The 26,297-nt window shown below is 42.6% G+C and overlaps 1 protein-coding gene across 10 annotated transcripts in view; it reads left to right on the forward strand.

The window, feature by feature from the left end:
• PKHD1 (PKHD1 ciliary IPT domain containing fibrocystin/polyductin) overlaps nt 1-26,297 on the forward strand; it is a 416,955-nt gene that overhangs the window by 26,899 nt on the left and 363,759 nt on the right. For 8 of the 10 annotated variants that reach the window (XR_006532025.2, XM_044776842.2, XM_044776843.2 and 5 more), the window contains exons 15-27: nt 2,130-2,244; nt 3,259-3,537; nt 4,895-4,984; nt 5,080-5,170; nt 5,931-6,073; nt 7,417-7,544; nt 8,316-8,491; nt 11,262-11,400; nt 13,319-13,446; nt 15,748-15,932; nt 16,848-16,970; nt 18,455-18,560; nt 19,057-19,332. Coding sequence is in view for 9 of the 10 variants with exons in the window: in XM_044776842.2 (XP_044632777.2) it covers nt 2,130-2,244; nt 3,259-3,537; nt 4,895-4,984; nt 5,080-5,170; nt 5,931-6,073; nt 7,417-7,544; nt 8,316-8,491; nt 11,262-11,400; nt 13,319-13,446; nt 15,748-15,932; nt 16,848-16,970; nt 18,455-18,560; nt 19,057-19,332 (1,979 nt within the window). In the remaining variant the exon portion in view is untranslated. Of the gene's footprint in view, nt 1-2,129; nt 2,245-3,258; nt 3,538-4,894; nt 4,985-5,079; nt 5,171-5,930; nt 6,074-7,416; nt 7,545-8,315; nt 8,492-11,261; nt 11,401-13,318; nt 13,447-14,282; nt 14,413-15,747; nt 15,933-16,820; nt 16,971-18,454; nt 18,561-19,056; nt 19,333-26,297 lie in introns of those variants that run through there. The other 2 variants (XM_070514778.1, XM_070514779.1) reach the window with 2 other exon arrangements.

Consider the following 26,297-nt stretch of genomic DNA (forward strand, 5'->3'; position numbering starts at 1 on the left):
AGAGGCTGGCCATGAGTCCTGAGTGAACTCCAGTCATTCTGTAACTAACCCCAAGGATTTAAACTTCAATTCTGTTATGGAATGAAAGGCTTTGTTTCCTGTTCAGGGAATTTCAGACATTGAAGAAGCCAAGTAGGGAAGGAAGTCTGTGAGCAGAATGGAGTTTCTATTGTTCTGGAAGTCTTACTAATGAGATATTTAACTATCAATATATGGTTTTAAAGTGGCAATAATTTGTGGTCCCTTGTGGTACGTAATAATGCATCTTTAGCATAGTTTTTGAGGGCTGGTAATCATGTCAAAAGGAAAACCTTTCAGCTATACTCAGTGTGTGTGGGAACACTAAGGAGAGAGTCAGGCCACCTCAAAAGACGAAAGAACATTCTGACTGTATGGTATGACCTATAGGGTATGTCTCTTTAACTTCCATTCTCAGAGGCCACAAACCAAATAGTAATTCTTTCCATTCTTTCTGTCATTCATTTATTTAATATTCAACATTTTTAAAATAAAAAACAAATATTTATTGATTGATAAATTATTATAATGATGGATCTTTAAATAGTTATTTTAAAAACTATTTTCAGAAAATATTCTTGGTATTTATTGAGGTAGTTTAATCATTTTCTTAGTCATATCTGTCTCTAAAAGAAGGTCACTAGAATTTATCTTAAGCATTTAAAAAAATGTGGTCTTATTTTAAAAATGTTTCATTAAATTGCCTGCCATCTTCTTAAAAGTTGCAGGTCATGTCTTGTGATTAGAAATTGTCAACACATTCAATTGATTTTTCTCTGTGAATTATAATATTTTTAATTGGAAAAATACTCTGCAGGTGTTGAGGTGTTTGGTAAGCTCAGAGTAAATTATTTTTTTGGTGAAATATCACTTACTTAGCAAACCCCAAAATGAGTAAAAATGATTTGCTGACCACCTGTGTTAAACTCAACATTATGTCCAGCATTGTGAGAGTCAGAAGGTGTAGAGCAAGGTCATTATCCTCGAGGAGTGACCAGCCTTGTGACACACATGTACAGCCACACAGCAAGGCAAGGCATCCCTCAGTGCATCCGAGCGTGTCTCCTGATTTTGTTCAGTTCAGCTCTTACGTATTGACTTATTACCGTGTCCCACGCCTAAGATAAATTGCTTCATGAGATACAGCAACTGAGGAAATATTTATAATCTAGTTTTCAGATGAGGAACCGTAGTCTTCAATAGGTAAGGTGGTTTTTCCAATCTTGTAAGGTTATATGTGGCAGGACCAAGCTCTGAATTGTTCTGATTTCAAGTCTCATGACTTCTCCATAAGTCCACCAATGCTGCATGATGGCACACGTTCTTCTTTACCTGTAGGAATGTGGTATTGTAAAGAGGACACACCAGTATTGTGGAAACTCACATAGACACACTTCTGTTTCTATGAAGTTAATGTCTGCCGCGAGGGAGAGAAAAGAGAGAAGCCTCTCTTAATATCATTTGGAGCCATTTCAAGTCTCTCACTTTGTTTATTTCCTTCATCAAGAACTGCACGTGTTGTCCAGAAGTCAAGCAGGATTATTTGGCAGGATACATATTTGCTAATTTATGATTATCTGCATATACTTACATTTACACACATGCACACATGTGAAATGGCTGTCTGACATCAGTCGGAGGGGTGAGTCAGTATACCTCACGATGGACGAATGTGTTGGAGTCGGAGACAGGTAACAAGAGTTCTTGACCAAGTCACATCAGTTCTGATGGGTGATCTCTCTTTATTTCTAATGAGAGGAATAGTACTCAGTATTGACTGAGCTCCTCCCATGGGCCAGGCCCCACGCTCTGAGTGAGGAAGGTTCTCAGCTAAGCCTCCAGACAGCCCTGTGATGCGGCTACAACCTTGCTGAAGATGATATCCCTGCAGGGGATTTGTGGCGAGTGTGAGGAGATGGGCTGAGATACTGAGACAGGCAGGGGCCACGGGATAGCTGTTTCCAGAGTGCTCTGGCCAATCACGTGGCACAAGAGTCAAGTGTTTCTTCCTCATGACCATAAAGAAAACCAAAGGCCAAGGGCAGCCATTTGTAGGGTCAGTGATTCAGGCCTTGGCTGCCCTCACTTCTCTGTGTTCTTCTACTTTACAGAGCTCGGCTCAGTGGGTTCTTTGTGGCCCCCGAGACAAATAATTACACTTTCTGGATCCAGGCAGACAGCCAAGCGACCCTGTATTTCAGTCGGTCAGAGGACCCAAGGACCAAGGTATTCCCATCATTTTCCTTTTTCTTGTCCCCAGTCCTCCAATCCTGAAAAAAACCCAAAAGGATGAAAACTAAAGCTCTTGTGTTCTATTAATAGTTGTAACATGCCATTAAGAGACAGGGATTTTAATCTATCTTGAAGGGTGGGGGATGGGGGAAGGGGTTTGTTTTTTCATTAAAATTTTTTAAACATTGAGATATAATTGACATGATTTTAGTTGTTGGAAAAGAATTTGGCTGAATGTGTTGGCACATTGATTGAGCACTTACTGTCAGCCGGGCATTATGCCACGTCTTTTATATACCTTGTCTCTAATTTTCACAGCCTCTCTGTGAGCTATGTACATTTATCTCCATTTTCCAGATGAGGAAACAGAGGTTTACAAGGATTGTATGGCCAATACAGGGTCACTTGGATAAGAAGAGGAATATTTAGGATTCAAATCCAGATTTGTCTGACTCCAAAACTTGTGATTATTCCACTAATTTTGGGTAGGGATATAAGCTGGTCTTATGTAGGAATTTCCTGATCAGCTTTGAAGGATAAGAAAAGGTGCTTTTAGCAAACAGCCAAAATTCACTAGCGCCATTGACAAAGAACCACAATATTTTTTTCTCAAATTATTAACATGCTTCTGTGAAATTGCTTTGCTAGTTGGCTGGAGAAACATCACAGATTTTGAAGTGGTCAAGTCCTTTTAGGTATCTTAAAGGGCTTAATAATACTTTATCCACAGCACCACGGAAACCTAGGGTTTCAGGTTGGCTGTTCTGCTCTAAACCGGCCCATCCAGCTTGATCTGAATACTATTTAAATGAGAAAGAGAGAGAGAGAGAGAGAAAAGGAGAGGTGGAGAAGCATAAACAGCCACAGGCCCTAGTGTGACTGGGCTGACCTGTTGGAAAAGGCAGACCAATCCAAAAATCCCTTGTTCGTAGCTGTCCAGACCCTTGCTGTTTGAGAATGAGATGCCTAGAAACTTCAGTGCTGATTGTGATCTTTTCTTGGGCACAGGTGAAAGTGGCTTCCATCAGGGTGGGCACTGACGACTGGTTTGACTCTTGGGAGCAGAAGGGGAATGAAGGGACCTGGCAACAGAAGACCCCTAAGTTGGAGCTGTTCGGTGGAGCCAGGTACTACCTGGAAGCAGAGCATCATGGCAGAGCCCCCAGCAGGGGGATGAGAATTGGGGTCCAGATCCACAACACCTGGCTGAATCCCGATGTGGTCAGCACTTACCTCCGGGAGAAGCATCAGATCCGAATTCGTGCCCAGAGACTTCCAGAAATCCAGGTCTGTGTCTTTTCCCCATCCCATGGGGCTAGGTTCATGGGCTGGACTCTGGAAGGAATATAGTCTTGTCCAGTGGAAGTATCTCTAGGTGGGAGCCAGGAGATTTGAGTTGTAATGATAACTCTGCTGCCAAACAAATAGGGTATTTCTCCAATAGTATTGTGAGGACATTTAAAACAAATGCAAAGTCTTACGATGGAGATGACCTTACTCATGGACTTAGTTTTAGGAATTTAAGTTCCAGGTAAACCTTCTTTTGGAAACTGATTCCCCAGAGTGGGGATAAGGTCCTCCAGACACCCACCCCCACCTATGTGTGCATGTGTGTGTACATGCACGCGAGATTCCATAGCTTTTTGACTGATTCAGGTTCTATTTCCCATATGCTGTGTTTTCTAAGTCTACTTTGTAAAGGCCAAGACCTTTGGGTCTCTCAGTTGTGCCCCATATATATATATATATTTTTGTGTGTGTGTGTGTGGAAAGAGTCACCCTGAGTTAACATCTGTTGCCAATCTTCCTCTTTTTTTCTTTTTTCCCCTCCCCAAGGCCCCAGTACATGGTTGTACATTCTAGTTGTAGGTTGTTCTAGTTCTTCTATGTGAGCAGCTGCCACAGCATGACTACTGACAGATGGGTGGTGTGGATTCGCAACCGGAAAGCAAAGCTGGGCTGCTGGAGCACCAAACTTTAACTGTTAGGCCATCAGGGCTGGCTCAGTGCCCCATATTTTTGTTGAACAATTTTGGTGTACTTTTTGTTGTTCCCGTTTTGGTGTACGAGGATGACCAATATGGACTCTACCTTTTAAAACTTATAGCCTAATTGTAAAACATGTACACAAATAACCATGGAACAAAGTAGAAAATGACAAGCAATGTAAGAGATTAAAAATAACAAATGATATAAGATGATAGATCTTACTCCATAACAGAAGTATCATGTGCCTGGCGGGGAATGTATTGGAAGCAAAGCAGAGATTGAATAGGCCTCTGAGAGAGTGTGGCATGCCATGTGGCTGCTTCTGTCTACCTGGCCACCCCTGGGGGAGAGTCCTCAGTGAAAGGGGCTAAAAGTGGGGCAGTCAATGGCAATGTTTCAGTCTCACACTCTGTGGAGAAGGGAGGAGGTGGCATGGATAAATAGGGACATGGACATGTATATTATTCCAAGCAAAGTTTTCATTAGGTGATGACACTTGTGTTCTCCAGAAATTTCTATATGATAGTGAGTTTAAAAAATTGAAATTATAATAAAAAGAAAATAGCAAGCTGAGGAAGTATGTCCTGTGTTCCTCGATTGTCTCTGTGGCTTAATCCACACACATCAATTCGTCCTGTCACTCTTGACTGTTTAGATGCTGACTGTTTCTGGCAGAGGGAACTTCCTCCTTACTTGGGACAATGTCTCTAGCCAGCCAATCCCTGCAAATGCCACAGCCCATCAGGTGGGAACTTTCTTCAAATAATGAGAGGTGGGGGACCGAGAGGGGCGGTCTTTACACCTATGGTATGAACTCCTGGTAATTTTCCTTTTTAACAGATTCAAACAGCCCTTGAGGAGTTACTGGCAGTCAAATGCAAACTGGAACCCCTTTCTGCTAACATTCTATTCCGGCTTGGATTCGAAGAAGGTATTGTCCCTGGTTTGACAGCTTCTGACTCTTTTCTCCATCATTGTCTTCTCTCTCTCTCTTTTTTTTTTTTTCCTGTAAAATGGGAACAGTCTTCATTTCCTTTCCAAGGGGCTAACAGAGTCAAATGAAGATATGAAAACTGGATTTGGACACTGAGTGTCCAAGAGAGTGGCTACATGCTTGGGAGGGAGCTGCTTGGTGTGGGTATCAGAGAAAGAAAAGGCATCCCTCCTGAGCTGTCAGGTGGAGCAAAGTTAGACACGAGGATGCTGAGAGTTAGAGTTAAGGAACCGTGTCACGTGCCCCATGGTGGGAAGAGGGCACATGGTGTAGGTGGGAAACAGCAAAACAGTACAAATCTTGTTTAGTTCGAATTGCATCTCAAATAAAGGAATTATTACATAATACAGGAGTCTTAACAAATCCTAAAAATGTGAAGGTATGTTTTAAAATACTGAGGTGTACTAAGTTACAGGTGACACTCCTTGTCTCTTTGCTTCTCAACAGTTTTTCATGTCATGGTACATATAAAAAATGAAAATATATTTTTGATGCTCTAGGGCAGACAAGATGGGTTTCTCATACTTGGAGCCTTCACGCTAAGGGGTGCTGGCCACCCCAAGCCCTGCCCAGCTTGCCCAAGGGCTGAGGGGCCAATATCACAGGAACCCATAACCCATTCCCTGCACACATGTTAGGAAGCTCTGTTTTTTTAACATCTGCCCTTGTCTTCCAATTTTATCTGAACTGCATCCAGGCCCAGAAGGTTCTAGCTCTGATGGGGATCTCACCAGTGGGACAGAGCCCTTCTGTGGGAGGTTCAGCCTCTATCGGCCTCGACACCTTGTCCTAACACCCCCAGCTGCCCAGAAGGGCTACCGGCTAGATCAGTACACACACGTAAGTAGCAGGCCTCAGGCTTCCAGGCGAGGCGGGTGGGGAGGGGTCATTCTCTGGGGTTGCAACTGAAGAAACCGGAGCAAGAGGAGTGATGGCTATGATTTGCCCAAGGCATTTCAGGCTGGAGTCCTAGGTTTCCTAACTGCTGCTTAGATGTGAACAGACACCCTCGTCCTCCATTAGTTAGTTGTCATGTGGAAATGCCTCTGTATTAGCTGTGGGACCTATGGAACTTTTATATGCTCCAGTGTTTTGTTTGCTTTCTAGGTGGGAGTGCAGACTCTATGGTCAGACTATCTGGGTTTGAATTCTGACTCTATATCCTGCATGCCCTCAGTGTCTTACTTTAGTTTACTCATCTGTAAAATGGATAATAATGTGGTCTACCTCTCAGGATTTGGGTGAAGATTAAATGAGATAATCTAGTAAAGTGCTTATGCAGTGGTTAGGACTCAGTTAAGGCTAATTATTGTTGTTTACTATAGTTATTATTATTGATGGCTTGACTGACACATTTCTTGAATACCTCTTATGTCCTTTGCATCAATAGCTCTGCCATCCTTCAGAAAAGAGGGCAGCTCATTTGCTCTTTGGGAACCAGAGTGAGCCTTACTGGGGTGGCTGACCTCATGGCGTTGGTTTCAAGTCCTTTTCTGGTTCAACGACAGTGGGAGCTGGGACTAAATGGTTCAGGTTGGGGCACACCCATCTCCCAGCCTTTCCTCTGCAGCAGAGGCTCCCAACGGGGGGGATTTTTCCTGCTAGGGGAGAGTTGGCAACGTTTGGAGACATTTCAGCTTGTCACAACTCGGGGAGTGCTATGGGCATCCAGTGAGTGGGTTCGAGGGATGTTGCTAAATGTCCTACAATGCACAGGATAACCCCCCAGAGAAAAGAATCATCCAGTCCAAAATGTCAGTAGTGTCAAAGATGAAAAATTCTTCTCTAAAGTCTACTCATGCCAAACAATTTAACTTAACTCAGAGTTAGAAGCCAAGGATGCCAGGGAGTTAAGAGTTAATGGGCTGAGGCTCAGAGAGGTTAAGTGACTTGCTCAAGGTGGCATAGGTAACTGGGTCAGAACAGCGGTTTTCTAATTGAAATATTTGAAAATCCTCACTGGCAAGCACAATGCTAGGCATTTAATAACTCTCTGTTGGGTAAATAATTTACTCTAAACTCTTTGTCTCTACAGCTAGACTGGTAAGCTCCAGGAGGTGGGAACTGGGCTGGCTCTCACAGCCTGAGGCGGGGCTCTGGGGGGTGGCCTCTCCTCATTGCACCTTGTGTGAAAGGCTGCTTTCTGCACAAATAGAGCTGAAGCACTTATTTGGTGTCCACAGTTGTGCATGGCCTACAAAGGTCACATGAATACGATCCTGAAGGTGACCGTGTCCTTCACAGTCGACTTTCAAAATGTCGCTAAGAACATTACCTGCGACTGGAGACTCGAGGGGACCAGTCCCAACAGGTAGCTAGCCTTGGGGAGGTGTGGTGGGAATGCTGCCAGCCAGGAGGATTGGCTCTCTTGGGGACAGCGGCTCACATAAGGCACTAACTCTTTCCTATATTTGGGCCTCGGACTCTAACTTGGGGCTTTGAACACGTTTTATTCGACAAAGAAGTTTGATTTAAGAGCAGGTAGTTGTTAGGAATATAATACTTCCTAGAAGGAGCCTAATATTCTCATAGGGATAGAATCATGGAACGTCATATTTGGAAGAGATTTTAGAGAACATTCCTTGACATTACAGATGAGAGAAAGCGGGGCCCAGAGAACTTACGATTCACCAACGTTCATTCAGCAAGTGAACGAAGACCAGAATAAAATTCAGGCATCTTGACTCCTTGGTTCGGTGCTCTTTCCATATCTCTCTTATGGGTTTTGTAAGCAGTTTTAAAACCTCAATGAGTTCAGTAATGTCCAGGGTATTAATCTCTGTGGTTAGAGACTAACATATGATCTGCTTAAGACAAACAATTATATTGTAATTTGAAAATACTACTGATGTGGAGTGTCATGAATGAATGATGGACTTAAATGTCACTCATTAGTGTGCCTTCACAAGCTGAGCTGAGCCTGTCTTGGATGGACGTTTGTACCTGTGGCACACAGGACTGTCTGGGTGCAGGGGTACTTGGGGTCTGTCTCTTGGTTGTTCAGTCCTCAGGCAAGCCCCCAGGTTCGAGAACTGGGGCTCTAACGGGAGAGGCCCATTTCTTCTCTGCACATGTTTTCCAGCTGGCAGTTCACTTGCACTGACCTCTGGAACACTTGTGTGCATCGCTCCACGGATCTGCAGCCGCCTCTGGCAAGCTCCCCCGCGCTGGTTCATCTGATTGACCTCCTCCCTCTGTCTCAGGACCCAGGCGTGTTCTACGTGGATGAAATTGTTATTGCAGACACAAACCTAACAGGTGATCATCGAATCCCCCCTCTTCCGTGGGACTGTCCATCCAATGGCAACCTCAAACTTCTCTGTCAGGGGCTGCTTTTCTTTTAATGAAGAGGGAACAGGCAGTTCTCCATCTCGCCTGCCTGGGTCCTAGAAAGAAGATGGAGTTGGGGTGGTGCACCTTTGGCCCCTGTATCTCCCTAGTTAGTCTCCTTTCTTTTCCTGTTTACCCCGATGCTTGCTCTTGTTTCTGGTGCTTGTGCTCTTACGCCGATTCACCACTTTCTTGCTGAGAAGTTTTGGTTTTCTCATCCATGAAATGGGCATAATGAGGGCCCTATCTCATTGGATTATTGTCAAGACCAACTGAAGTATAATGAACTGAAGTATAATGAGTTAACTGAGCACTCACCATAGGTCCTGCCTCTAGTAAGTGCTCAGTAAATATAAGCAATTATTGCTACTATTATAATCATTATTGTTAGGCCAGCAGGATTTCTCCACCTCTCCATCAGTTAATATCTGTCATACAGAGTGCTGGACAGAACACAGCAATATCTGGCCCTGTAAATGGGCTAAAGTTCTGATTTATGACACTTAGGACAGACTCAGTGAGAGTTAGAGGGTAGCCACATCCTCCGGAGAATGGGCTTGTCCTGCTTTCTGCCCCTCCAGACTCCTGCCCCTCATCATTCAGAGCTCAGGCCTGGCCCCCTTCTCCCTTGAGAAAGCTTGGGCTTGGGCACAGTCATCCCCCCCGGCTTTGCTTGTCTAAAAGCCTAGGGACAAAGTGCTCATCAGGGTCCTCCTGAGGCTGGCCACATATGATGCCCACCCGGGGGAAGAGAGGCCCACGGCTTGGAGAGAATGAGGTAGTTTGCTTCTGGGACTGCCAGGCTTCCAAATTCTGTTCACTTTCTCTTTTCCCTCAAATCCCTTATGACTTTGGGGCTCAGCTTTCCTGCTTTTCACAGCTTTTCTTTCTTTCTCTCTCCAAGGAGAAAAGGATTTGCTTTCCAAATGTGCAACTTTTTAAGCTTTTGCCTGAAAATCACAGAGCTGAGGGCAGGGGAGCTGAGGGGTGGGTGGCAAGGGGACTCTCTTTCAGCCCTGAATTACCTTGTCTTTGATACTCATCAAAATTCCATCTCTTGTCTGTTTCAGTGGTTTAAGTGTTTTGGGGTCATCTGAGTCAGGATGGGTCATTGCTTATTTCAAACTCTGCTTTATTCTGGCACACTTAGAAAACAGTATTCAAATGGTGTCCTGGGGTGACTGTCTGAATTTCTTGGTGCCTAAGACAGCTGGCGGGATCCTTTGGTGACCCCCAAGTGCTGCCCAGATTCCCAGAGGGCTGAGGGCATCAATACTGCATACGCTGAACCCACTGACTGGGAACGCAGGACTAGATAGCAGGTGCTATTTCCCTTTCTCCTCTCCAAATCCTCACAGCCCAGCATCCAGAGCCCTTTCTCACTCCCCCCCCCAACCCCCCGCCACCAAATGCTGCAGGATCTGGAACCATCTAGGGGTGAGGTGGGCATGGGGGGTGGGTGGGGGAAGCAGGGAGGGAGAGGGCAGAGACAAGAAAGAGCTGGAGCTGGCTTGGGTAGACTATCTGTTTCCCTCTTTGTCTAGTTACCCTGCTGGCAGTGACTTTCCTTTGGGGATCCTTTCATGGCAACATAAACTCTGCACACTTTGGCTCAATATTCATAGCTAATTGTCTGACATTTATCTGATCAATTTAGCACTTGATTATATGCTCCCACCTAATGTCCTCTCAGAAAGTTCTTTATCTAGTGGGAGCTACCATTTATTTCTCACTTAGTTCTCAGAACCCATAAGATGGTCCTATTATCCCTACTCAATAGACGAGGAAACCAAAGCTAAGAGGGGCTGAGCATCTTGCCCCAGATCAGCTGGGATGTGGGGAGATTGGAACCTAGAGATTGTTGACCCCAGAGTCAAACCTTCAATGACTCTGCACCCAGCTGAGCAAATAAACGCTTGCCGAGCATCTACTCTGTGCCTGGTGTTGTGCAAAGCACTGGGTGTGCAAAGACACTGCCTTTGAACTATTCACTGTCTTCATTGTACAGTCTTGGGGAAGAAGTTATCATAGTGCCTAGCAGGGGAGAAGAAGATATTGAAATGTATTGTGCTAGTCATTTAAATCTGCCATCTCACTAAACTCTCTCTGCCACTTAGATCGATATCTGTCTTGATTTCCACTTTACAAATCAGGAGTCTGAGAGAGCTTATGTCAATTAGCCAACGGTAACCCAATAGAAGTGGAAAATCAGGATTTGAGCAGGGATCTCTTTCAAAGCTTGCACTCTTTCTGCACACATGCTGACTCCACGCTGTGAATAAACACTCAAGTACTCCCCGTATGTGCCTAATGTGTTCAGTGGGGGATCAGCTGTACATCATGGAGCTGTCAGGGAACTTGGGAAGGAAAAGAAGAAAGGGGGGCAGTTCACATTGCAACAGATTATCTGTGGGGGGGGGGGGCCTCCAACAGTGTGGAGAGTGATATTTGACCAGCTTGGGGCTTATTGAACTTTGCTGTGGAGTTAGCTCTCATCTCCTTACACCATGACCTTGTATTATCCTTTTGGTACTAAACTCCTGCTTCCCCTTCCTCTGCTCTTCATGGCAGCAGTTACATAGGCGTCCTTTCAGCGTATGCTGAGATCTAAGTGACTCAGCATCTCCTGGTGGGACTTTCCACACAGCTGGTCTTCCATCTTGATTTACTTGATAATAATTGGATCATTGGCCTCTAGTTTCTCAAGCTGACTCTGGAACAGCGCGCCCTGGCGGGAATCTGGTGGAATCGCTCTCTGTGGTGGGATCCCCTCCAGTCTACAATGTAACCTGCTGGTTGGCAGGGTGTGGCCCAGAGCTCCCGCTCATCAGCGCAAGGTAGGGAGCCGTCTTTGCTCACCTGTCCCTCCTTGGGATTGCTAGTTGGCCTTGCAAAACAGACGTGGGACTTTTATCAGGAAAAGCTACCTGTCTTGTTGCTTAAAACAACGATTCTCAATCTTAAGAATGCAGCATCAGACTCACCTGGAGGTATTGTTAAAACACAAATTGCTGGGCCTTCACCTCACAGGCTCTAATTCAGTAGGTTTGGGGCAGGGCCTGAGAATTTGCATTTCTAATGAGCTCCCAGGTAATACCGATTCTATTGGTTTGGGGACTATACTTTGAGAACTAGTTTCTAGTGAATTTGTTTAAAAATAGTTGTATTTTTATGCTTTTCAGAGGTTCACATTACCACTGTTTTCTGTTTGCGCCCCTCATTCCACTCCCTATATATTAATCTTTTTGGAATTTGAGGCTAAATGAAACAAGGAACAGAAACAGCTGTTTCTAAGAACTCACCACCAGGTGGCACTAGCACCCCATAAGCGTTTCTTCTTACTAGTCAAACGTTCCCCGTCACAGTTTACAAAGCGGTAACTAAGGATCAGGCTCCTCCAAGCTCGTGGAATGCTTGTATGCTCTAATTCATTCTTTAAATTTTTTACTAAAGCCCCAGTAGCAGGAGAAGAATTGAGATGCTCTGCCTTTAAAATTTCCTCCCCCCCCCCCCAATCTCTTTCTAACACACCACGCTTGGGAGGGTGTATTAAAGACAGGTACAGAAAGCCTGAATCTGTGCTCCACTTTCCTTGACTTAGTGTCCCATGGTCCTCTGTGCAGCAAAGATGCAAAACCATCAACAGAATGACGGAGGGATAGAGCTTCCGTGGCGGCGACGGAGCCGCCATATTAGCCAGATGCCAAAGTTATGAACTCGGAAACGATCGAGGCTAATTCAGGTTACTCTGAACAGGTGCACACTTAGAGTGGTCCTCATAACCTTCCTTTCTGAGTTTTCCTCAAGTCCCTTAGCCTCTTAGGCAAGGCAAGATGATCTTCAGACTGACCTCTCCTAGACTCCTCCCCAACACTCGTAGTTTCACTCTGGCTGTTTCTGTATGGTTGTATGTATGCACATCCGTATGTGGTACTTAAATAATATTATTGGTAGAGATCATAAATGTTCGTGTTGAAAATTTGGAAAATACAGAAAAACACTTCAAAGAAGATACAAATCACTCATAAATCCCTCTGCTCAGAGATAACTTGTATTAACACGTTGCATCTCTACTTTAACTGCCTTTTTGTATACATATATACATGTACATATCTACTTTTTAAACCTCAAATTGGGACCATACATTATATACTTTATTTTCAACACGCCCTTTTCACCCTGGTGGTATAAATTGAATATTTCCCAGTATCATTACACATTCCTCTAAAATATGGTTTTTAATGGCTGAACAGTGTTCCCTCTAATGGCGTGTCATGATGTATTTGACCCATTTTTCGTATTAAAAGCAAGATTAGGCAGGCACTCATAAGATAAGAACTCGGCTAGGTGGAGTGGCCTGGGTGTCAGCTGGGGCTCCTGACTGGGGAGGTGTCTGTGGAACAGGGCACTGCCTTCTCACCTGACCTTTGCAAATGGAGTTAGAGAATACCACGTTCTCCTTCCACTCTGTGCTTCGGGACCAGAGCGGTGGAGGCCACAGCCATCGCTCTTCACCTGGGTCCCTGTGCTCCCAGGATCAGTAAAGGGGAAGGCTGGACCATTCTTAAAGAAGCCTAACATTTATGCTACATGTTTCCTGCTGTGATGGGAGAGGGGCACCCATATCTGGGAGCTTGAGTTCAATGTCTGGAAACATGGGGGACTACCTGGTCTTTGAGACAGAGCTGTGTTCTGTCTGGATTGGCACCTCTGCATGATTTCTGTGGTTAATGCTTTGCTTTTGACATGCCACAGCTCTGTGCCCACTGAAGGAGCAGAAGAACGATCCGGGCTAGTCCACGTGACAACACAGAGACTACAGAGGACAAGTCTGCCTTTAGGAGGACACTTTCGCATCCAACTTTCTAATACAGTGATTCCCGGTAAAGGGGTAATTGGGGGTGCAAGATTTCTCACTTGTATTTTCAGGGGCATTCCCAGACAGACACCATCCTGTGAGATTGTCAGGCAGGGTGCCAGTCTTACAACTGTTTTGTTTATTTTCCAGTGTCTGAAAATGACCTTCTTAAAATCAAAGATCTGGACAATAACAATAACATATCATTGTTGGTATGATCCAACCCTTTTAGTTTTATAAACCAGTGCATTAGCTTCCTGGGGCTATCCTAACAGGTTACCGCAAACTTGGCAGCTTAAAACAATAGAAATTCATTCTCTCACACTTCTGGAAGCTGGAAGTCCAAAATCAAGTTGTTGGAAGGGCTGCGCTCCCTTCAAAGGCTCTAGAGGAGAATTCGTTTCCCACCTCTTCCATTTTCTGGTGGCTGCCAGCATTCCTTGCCTCTGGCTGCGTCACTCCAGCCCTTGCCTCCTCGGTCGCATTGCCTTTTTCTCTTCTGTTTCAAAATTCTCTCTGTCTCAGTCCTATAAGATTGCATTTAGGGCCTACCTGGATAATCCAGGATGAACTCCTCTTCTCAAGATGCTTAACCACATCTTTTGCATTATAACATAATATTCACTCTTTTGCCTTATAAGGTAATAGTCATAGGTTCCAGGGAGTAGGACATGGACATATCTTTTTGAGGGCCACCATTCAGCCCGCTATACTGAGGTTTGCCCAAAGGTCATCCAAATAGTCGATGGCAGGGTCTGGATGTGAACTTGTGTCTTTGATTCTCAGGTTGGTCTTCTTCTCTCTAAAGTTTCTTAGGCCGAGATCCATGGCAGCTGTGGTCCTTCCGAATTAAATTCCATGGTGATACCATGTTCTACTGAGGATTTCTGTGGTCATAACAAACGTAGAAAGAGCTTTCAGACACCATGAGAGTACAACAGCTTCTGAATCTTCAAGAACAGACACATTTCACAAAGGACAAGGATTAGAAGTGATTATATATTATTTATTTGGTGAGAACATAAGGGAAGCAGAAAGGAAGCTCAGGAGACCTCAAGAGCGGCTGGATAAAAATTGGCACATGGTCCAAAAGTCTTCTGCCCTCCCAAGCAGAGAGATGCTGGGCTTGCAAGGAATCTTCTTGGGTGGGAGGAATGGAGTGGTGTTTTTTACTCTAACAGGGTAACTTGGGAAAAGTTGCTGGCCCCTGGGCTACTGGAATCTGATGAATGAGTGAAGAAGTGCCGACAATGCCCTGCTTCTCTGAAGTCCATCACTGTGCTGTGTTTCCCTTCTCATGAATGAGAGAGCTGCAGCCTGTCTGTACAGACTTTTCCTGCCACTATGTTCTGTTGCTGATGCTCCTCACAGCACTGCCTGCAAGAAAACTGGGGGAAAGCCAGCCTTAACCTGGCCTTTTGAAATTATGATGGCCCTCAAATTATGTATTCATGTAGATCAGTCTTTTTTCAAAGGATTAGAATTTTGTTTGCATTTACAAATACAGTGATATTTTGTTAACACTCCAGGACAGTGTGGGATTCAAGCTCTTGAGTAGGTTGAGGCAACCTGAGTTTTAATCTAAACCTGTTTCACTTGGTTGGCAAGCTTCTGAATCTTGCTGGGTTTCCTTTTCTTCATCTCTAAAGGCGGCATTAGGATCCCCAAGCGACCCACCTCACAGGGCTGTTGGGAGTAGCTAATGAAATGGAAACTTTTGGTAAAGCATGAGACAGGGTTCAAACACAAGCAAGGCTTAAGTACAGAGTGTTTTTATTTCTCTGTGGGAATGCGGAATGGGGAAGCAGGTGGTTGGGCTTAAAGGAAATTCTAATAGAGAAACCAAAGTTAAACGCCAACATTCCTCAGCTGGGTTGGCGAAGTTTTTATGGGTGTCAGCTGCTGTGTGCCTCCGCCACTGCCTGTGAAAGGTGGCCAACTTTTCTCTGTTCACAGGGCCCGCTAAGTTTTTCCAAGGAAAACCCAATATCTAATTAGACTTTCAGGCATTATTGGGGTGTCTGGAGTTTACATTTTGAGTTGACATTTGAGATAGTTTTGTCTGATATGACTGCGCTCTCTGTTTGCAGATGTGATACTGATGAAAGATAGTGTGATATAAGACATGGGCAACTACTTGTACTGGCCTTAGGAAAAAATGGTTTAATTGCACTGGGGATTCTCTTGAAGCTGTATTTTGAACTTGAGGGTCTTTTGCATATTTAGTAGGCATCCTGACATTTATTCTCTGTTACCTGGATGATGAGACCCTGTGAGGTGGAGTAATTAGTGTCTGTATTTTCTGTATCAAAACCTTCTCCCACAGATGTCCCTGTGCATATTTCAGCTAGTCACCTTTACAAGCTGTTACGGAACAATGCTGATGACTTCACAGCCAGGTACCTCAATGTCAGTGACTTCAGTGTGATGGAGGATCTAAAGTCTTGCTATGAACATGTATGGACTCTCTCCTGGTCCACCCAAGTTGGGGATTTGCCCAATTTCATCAGGGTATGTATGATGTGCCTTTGAGTGGTATAGATTTGATGCCCCGCAACAATTTTGTGAAAAAAAAAAAAAAAGCATCAGGATTATATGAATGAAAACTGTCATGAATTATTAATTTTGTTGGAATATTCAAGTAAAAGGCTTCAATTAGCTTTCTTTCTAGAAGTTTTCAAGATGTTTTTTGTGTCTCATATCCCTGATAAAGCAATTTAAACCCAACCTCTCCTTTCCTAACTCAGTATAGGTAGAGAAGGTGTTGGTCAGTGTCCACCATTCAATAATTCTACATCTGTTATTGGATAATTTAAACAGATGTGATTGACTCAGATTATCATGCAGGCAGATGGCACAGCAGAAGGAAGTTTAGAAAAGGATTTGCTGTCTTTGGATAATGACAAAACCAGATGCTCTTGCATATTTAGGGTTTTAAAAAATAATCTAATGATCATCTAGCATTTGGTTATTATAAAACGAAACTCAGGATAAAATTTTATCCCTGTTATGTGGTATTGTGGGTCATCTGGTTTTCAAACAAAATCCTTGGGTGGAGATGAAGGAAGGTTGGGAGTCGTCTCATGGCACTGTTTCCTTACGTTTTATTTCAATATTTTGGATTGCAAACATATAAAATAGAAAAGCACGTAGAAACACAATATCTCAAGACTTAGAGAGAGGATGGTTTTTTGTGCCTTTTGGGGCAACTTTACTTGCAAATAAATATTCTTCTAGTCGACCGGAGCTTTCATTAGCCATTACTTACTGTTGAGTTTCTAGATATCAATCTACTGTCACTGCATTTCCACTTTCTAGCTATCTGATTATCTTAAACAGAATGTGAAAAGACCCTTTATAATTTGTTTTAATCAAGATTAGACTTCTATTCCATGACAGAATTCACCAGAAATGTAACCATCTCAGGTCTCTGATGAAAATCTAACTGGAGTGAACCCTGTTGCGACCACTCGTGTGGTGTATGATGGCGGAGTTTTTCTTGGACCCATATTTGGAGACATGTTGGTTACTGCCAACCGGTGCCCTCAGGTGAGAGAGGATGGGCCCTCACAGAGTAAGTACTAGTTTCCAGTCTATCTCGGCCCCTCCCTGATTTGTAATTTGGACTAATCCCAAAGATCAGTTTTCTAATCCATAAAACAGAGACAATTGTGGCTGTCCTCTTTCTACTTCCACAGGGAATGGAAAGTACTCAGAAAATATAAGTGCCTTGTACACAAAACCATCCATTAACACTCTATTATTGTACTTATTGATGCTATTATTGTGAAACATAAAAATAGAGATCCTCTGTAGCTACATATGATTTATACCTCCCACAGTGGCAGTAGAAAGTAAGTGATCTAGGTACACTCCTTTTCTCCTTCAAATGTCTTTTTCTCATTCCCATCTGCCCATACTCCTGTTACAAGTCATTTGCTTTTAATTTGAAAAAATTTTAAAATACAAAACCTATAAAGAATAGTACAATCAACACCTGGGTACTCACACAATTGCCAACATTTTTTTGTGTGTGTGTGAGGAAGATTGGCCCAGGCTAACAGCCGTTGCCAGTCTTCCTCTTTTTGCTTGAGGAAGATTATCACTGACCTAACATCTGTGCCAATCTTCCTCTATTTTTGTATGTGGGACACCGCCACAGTGTGGGTTAATGAATAGTGGGTAGGTCTGCACCCAAGATCTGAACCCACAAACCCCAGGCTGCCAAAGTGGACTTAACCACTATGCCACTGGGCCAGCCCCAATTTCCAAAATTGTGCTGTATTTATTTTATCTTTTTTGTCTTTATGAATAAAGTAAAACATTATAGATAAAATCAAAGGGTTCTTTATCACCTATGCCTTCATGCCATCCCGATACTCTTCCCTCCATGAGCAAACACTATCATAGAGCTTTTAATCCTTATTTTATTTGTAGAGAATTGCATGAGTCATATCTTTTTCACCTCCCTCATCTCCAAGTATTGTAGAGTTCTTTGGATTAACATTAGCCCCAGGGAGAGGGAAGGACATATAGTCTCTTCTTGGGGACCTACCATTCTAGGACAAAAAACACCCAAAGCTGATTGTCCAAATACACCCTAATCTAGTTATACACCCATGTAGTGATTGTGGAAGGAAGGTGCCCTCTTTGCTGGCATTTACCTGCAAAGACAAGGATTTTCACAGGAAGTAGGTACCCAGTTGAAAATATAGAGTGATAAAGAGTCCTTGCACAGCTTGAATTTATTAAATTTTCTTCTATATGACAGAGAGGGAATTTACTCAAGATTTAGCATACTTAATTGCAGAAACATTAGGTTTCAGCATATCTATAATCATTTTAATAAAGCCTAACATGTTTGAGTTATTCATTACTATTTAGGGCTTATTACTGGGAAATACAAGAAAGAAAAAGAGAATAAGTGGATCATTAACACCTTTAAATTTCGGCAGAATTCACAAGTACTTGATGAATACTCTTGAGCGTATGAAATGCGTACATTTCCTTTTAATTCTTTTGCCTCATTTCAGGTGGTTGTGCGAGTGAATGACATCCCCGCTCACTGCTCAGGTTCCTGCTCTTTCCGATACCTTGAAGTGTCAACTCCCCGGGTCCATTCGGTGTGCTATTCTCCTGGTATGGTTTGACTTGGCATTGAGATGGGCAGGAACTGTAGACTCAGAGTGACTTGTTAGAGGCCATGTACCTACTGATGGGTGGATAGAAGGTGTGTCAGTTCATGGGGTGGGTGTTAGTGACACAGTAGAAAGTATATTTTTTGGCCAATCAAAATGATATGGGCATGATCTAAAATGGAGATAAGTGGGTTTTGATGACTTAAAATGTTTTATTCTCTTTGTCTCTTGTTTTGAAATATTCTTTATTTTGATTTTTTTCCACAAATTTTATTGACTAGTGATCTCTCAGCACTAGTTTGAGAAAATTTAACATGGGGCCTGTGTGCTACAATAATAAATGCAGATGTCCAATAGTGGAGGCAGCATTCAACAGCCTGAATTTTGAGAGGGGAGGGTGAGAGGGAGCGAACCTTTGATGTGAGGGAGAATTCTCTTAAATCAAGTGGTATCGCTGAAAGATGATTTTGTTCTTTCAATTTCTTTCCTCCTTTAAGATGGTGACACGGACCTACTGGTTTATATTACTGGAACTAGCTTCTCTGGTGACTACAAGGCCTTGCAGGTTACAGTGAACAAAACAAGTTGCAAAGTTATTTTCTCAAACCAGACAAATGTGGTCTGTCAGGCAGACCTGCTACCTGTTGGAGTGCATCAGATCTCGATGTTGGTGAGACCCTCTGGTCGTGCCATCAATGCCAGCGGAGGAGGCCTCTTCCTAAACGTGGAACCCAGACTGGATGCCGTGGAGCCTTCCAGAGCTGCAGAGATTGGTAATCTGGGGAGGACCCCACATTGCATCTGACCTTCTGAAGCTGGTGTTCTTGTCAATATGCAGGAATCTAGTCCTGCCATGTAATAAATTCCATATCCACTATGATTCACAGCTTTTTGTTTTCTGCCATCAGCACTTCTTCTAATGAGTAACAGAAGTTTGAGCCCTTAAATGAACTCACTTGACACGTAAAGGATCATAGTTTGGCTGATGGTGTCAGGCATAATTGGGTCTGTCACTGAGTCACCAGGACAATGTGGTCTAGTAAAAACAACACTAGATTGGGAATTAGGACATGTGCCTGGGTTTTCTTCCCACCAAAGTCAGATGTGTGACCTTAAAATTTCAGTTCTGTGGGACTTAGTTTCCCGATGGTGATGACAATAGGCACAGGAACATTTATTGAGTACCCCTTCTAGGCAGTCACACACCTAAATGTTTACAACTGCCTGAAGGATGGAATTACTATCCACATTTTTCAGATGAGATAGTGGTGGCTCTAAGGGAAGAATGACTTGCCCAAGGCTTTCCAGGGGAAAGAGGAGCTAGAATGCCACCCGGGCTGCTGCTTCTACCTTGCCATGCAATCTTAGCAATACAATGGGCCTAATGATGCTTAACTTACAGGCCTCCTAGCTTTGTGTGAGATTAAAATGAGCCAACAGGTGGGAAAGGCCCTTGAAAAGTAAAAATATTTGGAAATGTGAAGTACAAGACTTACTCACTAGGAGCTTTGCATGTAAAGGCTGTTTCACAGATGTTTGTAAACTGACATACACTTGATACTTGGCTAGCATGCAGAGCCAACTACCAATGGTGCAGTGGGGTATACAGAGGGCACGGGGCTTGGCAACGTCAGCTCTGTACATTGGATCGTAGTGCTGTGGAAACCAAGGATCTCTCCATGCTTTTTGGAGGGACATGACCAGTTAAAAACAACCTGGCCAGATTGCATGAATCTTGGGAACACTGATGCTCCTGTGGGTTAACATATCATTTTTAGAGTATGAAATTCCTTTCCTTAATGCCCTGGATTTTGTCTTTCTTTCTTGTGTTGGCCAAAGAACTGTGATTTAGAACATTTTTTAAAGTAGCGTTTGCTGGCCACAGACTCATTGTTCAAAGGAACAGCTCGTTTCTGACTTGACTTTGCCTAGAAGAGCGAGTTACGAGGCCCACCCTTCCTCATCTCTGCACAAAAACCAGATCAAGCTTGCTCTTATTTCTCAGTGATTCCCGGAAGGGACCAGATGATATGTGGTGCTCAGGATAAAAGGTAGTGTTCTGTATCAACCTAATAACTATTGGTTTGAGTTTAGGGCCTATAATAGTCTTCTCATTAGGTTTTTAAGGGGCTCCGATCTTCTCATAAGTTACCTTTGCAGTTCAGGCTACACAAGCCTTCTTTAGCTCCCCACTAGATTGCAGACCCCTCAAGGGCAGACATGGGACTCAGTCATCGTTGTTTCCCCATACAGAGTGCCTTGCACAGGCACAGCGTCCAACTGTCCCGGTTTTCCAGGGACTGAGGGGTTCCCCAGGACACGACACTTTTCGTTTTAAAACTAGGATATGGAACTCTTGGTGCTAAAGCTTGGAAAGTCCCAGGCAAACCAGGATGAGTTGGTCACCCTATCATGGCATGCTGTACCAACGGTACGCAGTGAAGGGATTTGTCTGGGAGGATTGCACATCATCCTTCTATATTTTAGTAAAAGATGGAAAACTCAGAGAGGATAATGTCGGGTGGGTGCAAATAAACTTTTAGTAAGAGCAAGGGGAAGGGGAGACGCTCTAGCTGCTACTTTCCTTATTGCTGGATTTCAAGTTTCCCTATTAACCTTTCCTCTGGCCTGCCACCTACTTAGTATCAACAGGTATCAGTCAATCAACCCTGATTGAGCCACCCGGCGCAAAACCCTGTGCTAGATGCTGAAGAGTTTGGTACTCAGAGTGTGGTTTGAGACCAGCAGTATGTGCATCATCTGGGAGCTTGTTAGGAATGCGGAGCCTCAGGCTCCATCCCAGACCTCCTGAATCAATCTACATTTTAACAGAATCCTCAGGTGATTTCTAGGAATAGTACAGTTTGAGAAATGCTGCTGTTGGGGATTTTTTTTTTTTTTTGAGGAAGATTAGCCTCGTTTTGCTGAGGAAGACTGGCCCTGAGCTCACATCCGTGCCCATCTTCCTCTACTTTATATGTGGGATGCCTACCACAGCATGGCCTGCCAAGTGGTGCCATGTCCGCACCCGGGATCCGAACCGATGAACCCTGGGCCGCTGAAGCGGAATGTGTGCACTTAACCACTGTGCCAACAGGCGGGCCCCTGCTGTTGGGGATTTAAAGAGAACCAGACCAAAGCCTATCAGGAAAGAATTTACAGAATAGCTTTATATGTGATGTGATGTGATCAATAATATTCTAAAGCACCATTTGCCCAAATACAGGAGCACCCTTGAAAGGGTTTTTGAGGAAAATCTTGGCTTTGCCTTACGTGCTTCCTTGGCCCGTTTCTGTGCTAAGATAGAGCTGTCTTCTGGCTAGGTATGGACTCTTGTGAGGGAGCTCAACTTTCAAATGGGAATGGCACAGTGTCACCACCCCTGCAACTTTTATTATTAACTAACATCAACAATAATAAAGATAACAGCAGTTTGTTTAGCTCTTATTGTGTGCCTGGCACTATTAATGCTGGGGATACAGTAAATTAAAACGAAGTCCCTGCTCTCATGGAGGTGACGATTATGTGTGTAAGAGAAAAATTAAGCAGGGGGAGAGGGCCAGAGAGGGTGGTGGTTGTGATGGGATGGTTACTGACATTGGAGGAATGACACGATGACATTGGAGAACAGAGACACGAATGAAGCACAAGCATGACTGCTGGGGAAATCTTGGAGAAGAGCTCTAGGCAGAGGGAACATCAAATGATAAAGTCATAGGTCAGAGTGAGCCCAGCTTATTGCAAAAACACCAAGGAGGTCACCGTGGCTGGAATAGATTGAGCGAGAGGACAGTGGTATGAGAAGATTGGGAGCAGATCATCTGGCTTCAGAGACGATGAAAGGATATTGAGTTTTATTCTGAGTGAGATGGGGGCATTGGAGGATTTTAAGTGAAAAAGCAACACGATCAGACTTAAGCTGCCGTGTGAGGATATACTGTAGGGAGGCAAAGATGGAACCAGGGAGACCAATTAGGCAGCTGCTGCAGTCGTCCAGGGGAGAGAGAATGTTGGGCTGGACCAGGGCAATAGATCTTAGAAATATAGAGAGCTGCCCTAGGGCAAATCCTTTTTTGCCTCAGGTATTATTTTTTTTTAACCTAAAAAAAATTGATATATAATTTCCACACCATATAATTCACTTTTTAAAAGTATACAATTCAGTGATTTTTGGTATATCTACAAAGTTGTGTAACGTTACCACTATCTAATCCCAGAACATTTTTATCACCCCCCCAAAGATACCTTCTATCCGTTAGTAGTCACTCCGTATTTCTTCTTTCCTCCAATCCCTGGAAAGCACTCATCTATTTTCTCAGTGAATTTGTCTATTCTGGGCATTTCATATAAATGGAATCGTACACTATGTGACCTTTTGTGTCTAGCTTCTCTACTTAGCATAACGTTTTCCAGGTTCATCTATGTTGTAGCATGTTTCAGTACTTCATTCCATTTTATGGATAAATAATATTCCATTGGATAGATATACCACATTTTGTTTATCTGTTCATCTCATGATGGACATTTGAATTGTTTCCGTCTTTTGACTATTATGAATAATGCTGCTATGAACATTTGTGTACAAAGTTTTGTGTGGATATATGTTTTATATATACCTACAAGTTCTCTTGGGTATATACCTAGAAGTGGAATTACTGGGTCATTTAGTGACTCTGTGTTTAACTACTTGAGGACCTGCCAAACCGTTTCCACTATGGCTACATGATTTTGCATTCCCACCAGCAATATATGAGGTTTCCAGCTTCTCCACATCCTTATCCACAGTTCTTATTTTTTGTGATAATAGCTATTTTGATGGGTGTGAGATGATATCTCATTGTGTTTTTAATCTGCATTTTCCTAATGACTGATGATCTTTGAGCATCTTTTCACGTGCTTATTGGTCACTTGCATATCTTCTTTGGAGAAATGCCTATCCACATCCTTTGCCCATTAAAAAAATTGGGTTATTTGTCTTTTTATTGTTGAGTTGTAAGAGTTCTTTATATATTCTGGATAAGAGTCCCTCATCAGATATGTGATTTGGAAATGTTTTCCCCTATTCAGTGGATTGTCTTCTTAATTTCTTAATAGTATTCTTTGAAGCACAAAATTTTTTAGTTTTGGCAAAGTACAGTTTATCTTTTTTTTTTTTTTTTAAAAGATTTTATTTTTTCCTTTTTCTCCCCAAAGCCCCCCGGTACATAGTTGTGTATTCTTAGTTGTGGGTTCCTCTAGTTGTGGCATGTGGGACGCTGCCTCAGCATGGTCTGACGAGCAGTGCCATGCCCGCGCCCAGGATTCGAACCGACGAAACACTGGGCCGCCTGCAGCGGAGCGCGCGAACGTAACCACTCGGCCACGGGGCCAGCCCCCAGTTTATCTTTTTTATGGTTGTTATTGCTTGTGCTTTGGTGTCATGTCTTAGAAACAACTGCCTAATCCAATGTCACGAAGTTTTATGCATATGTTTTTTCCTAAGAGTTTCATAGTTTTAGCTCTTGCATTTAGGTATCTCACTTATTTTGAGTTAATTTTTGCATATGGTGTGAGGTAGGGGTCTATATGAGCTTTCTAGGGCTGCTTACCCAGATACCACAAACTAAACAGCTTAAACAACAGAAAGCTAGTGTCTCACAATTCTGGAGGCTAGAAGCCAAGGGTTAAGGTATTGGCAGAATTGATTCCATCTGAAGCAACCTGTGAAGAAGAATCTGTTTTATACCTCTCCCCTCACTTCTGGTGGTTTGCTGGCAGTCTTTGGCATTCTTTGGCATGTGGAAGCGTCAACCTGATCTCTGCCTTCATCTTCACATGGTGTTCTCCCTGTGTCTTTTCTCTGTCCAAATTTTCTCTTTTTATAAGGATACCAGTCATATTGAGTTAGGCACCCACCTTACTCCAGTGTAACCTCATCTTATCTTAATTTAACTAATTATGTCTGCAATGACTCTATTCCCAAATAAGGTCATATTCTGAGGTACTGGCAGATAAAATTCCAACATATGAATTTTGGGGGGACACAGTTCAACCCAAAACAGGATCCAACTTCATTCTTTTGTATGTGGATATGCAGTTGTTCCATTTTGCATACGCCTGAAATTATTAGTAGTATAATTTCTTAGACGTGGAATTGCTAGGTCAAGAGGCTATGCACATTTAAAATTTTGACAATGTCAAAATAGTCTCTGTAGAGGCTGTGTAATTTATTCTCTGTGTAGCAATGTATTTGAGTATGTATTTACCACATCTTGGTAACAGTCCTACCAAACTTTTTGATATTTGCCAATCTTGTAGAAGGAAACTAACATTTCATTGTAGTTTTACTTTGCATTTACTTTATTAAGAAAGAAATTTAGTATCTTTTCACGTGTTTAAGAGGCATTGTATTTTTCAGTGAACTGTCTGTTCTTCTCCTTAGCCCCCTTTTTTCAACTGAGTTATTATTCTTCCTTATTATTTTCAGAGCTTTTATATATTAAGGATATTAGCCCTTTATATGTTTGTTTGTCTTTTCATTTACGATTTTTGTAATTCATAAATATTTTAATTTTTTGTGCAATAAATGTATCAGTCTTTCTTTTAGGGCTTCAGGGTTTGTAAAATACTTAGAATGGCTTTCCAACTAAATTATATATCAAGAAAAATTCTATTTCCTTCTAATTCTTTGATGCTTTCTTTTTCATGTTTAAATATTTGATCAATTTGGAATTTATTTTGGTGAGGATGTGAGGTAGGAATTCATATTTAATTTTTCAATACTATTTACTTAATTTATTTACGAAATAAATAATCTGTCTATTTTGCACTTATGTGAAACATCATATTTATCATTTCCTATACGCCATACTTCCCTGGGTTTATTTTTGCACTTTCTATTCTGTTCCATTGACCTGTCTGTCTGTGCATGCTTTATTATTGGATTTTAACCATAGTTGTTTTATAAGACATTTTAATGTCTGGTAGAAGACCCCTTTACTCTTATTTTTGAAATTTTGTATTCTGGTTATTGTTTATTTTTCATTGAATTTTAAAATCACCTTGTTTAATTTAAATAAAAAAATCCTGTTTGTATTTTTATTGGGATTGCATTGATGCTTTAGTTTAATTTAGAAGATATGCCACCTTTACGATGTTCATTCTTTCTACCCATTTACTTTATTTGTTTATTTTTTAGTGAGGAAGATTGGCCCTGAGCTAATGTCTGTTGCCAATTTTCCTCTTTTTTCTTGAGGAAGATTGACGCTGAGCCAACATCTGTGCCAATCTTCCTCTATTTGGTATGTGGGATGCTGCCATGGTGTGGCTTGATGATTGCTTTGTAGGTCCATGCCTGGAATCTGAACCAGTGAACCCTGGGCCACCGAAGCAGAGTGTGCAAACTTAATCACTATACCACCGGGCAGGCCCTTATTTTAGTTTTCTTATTTAAGTTTTAATCCATCGATTAAATTCCTCAATAGTATTTCAACATTTTCTTCAAATTTCTTCGTGTTCTTGAATTTTTCTTGTCAAGATCACTTCCAGATGTTGTATCTTTCATGTTGCTGTTGTAAATTGACTCTTTTCTTCAATTGTACTCTCTAACTTTGTAGTCTATGGTAGCCTTGCCCTGAATTTTCAGGGCAAGTTTATATGTTTAACTTCAAGGTCTTATTCCACTTAGTCACATGCTCCTGAAAGGTTTTCATTAGGTTCGTTAGGTTCCCCTTTCTCACCCTGATGCGCTTGGGGAAGA

The sequence above is a fragment of the Equus asinus genome, chromosome 8 (assembly GCF_041296235.1).
Source record: "Equus asinus isolate D_3611 breed Donkey chromosome 8, EquAss-T2T_v2, whole genome shotgun sequence".
Lineage (NCBI taxonomy): Eukaryota > Metazoa > Chordata > Mammalia > Perissodactyla > Equidae > Equus > Equus asinus.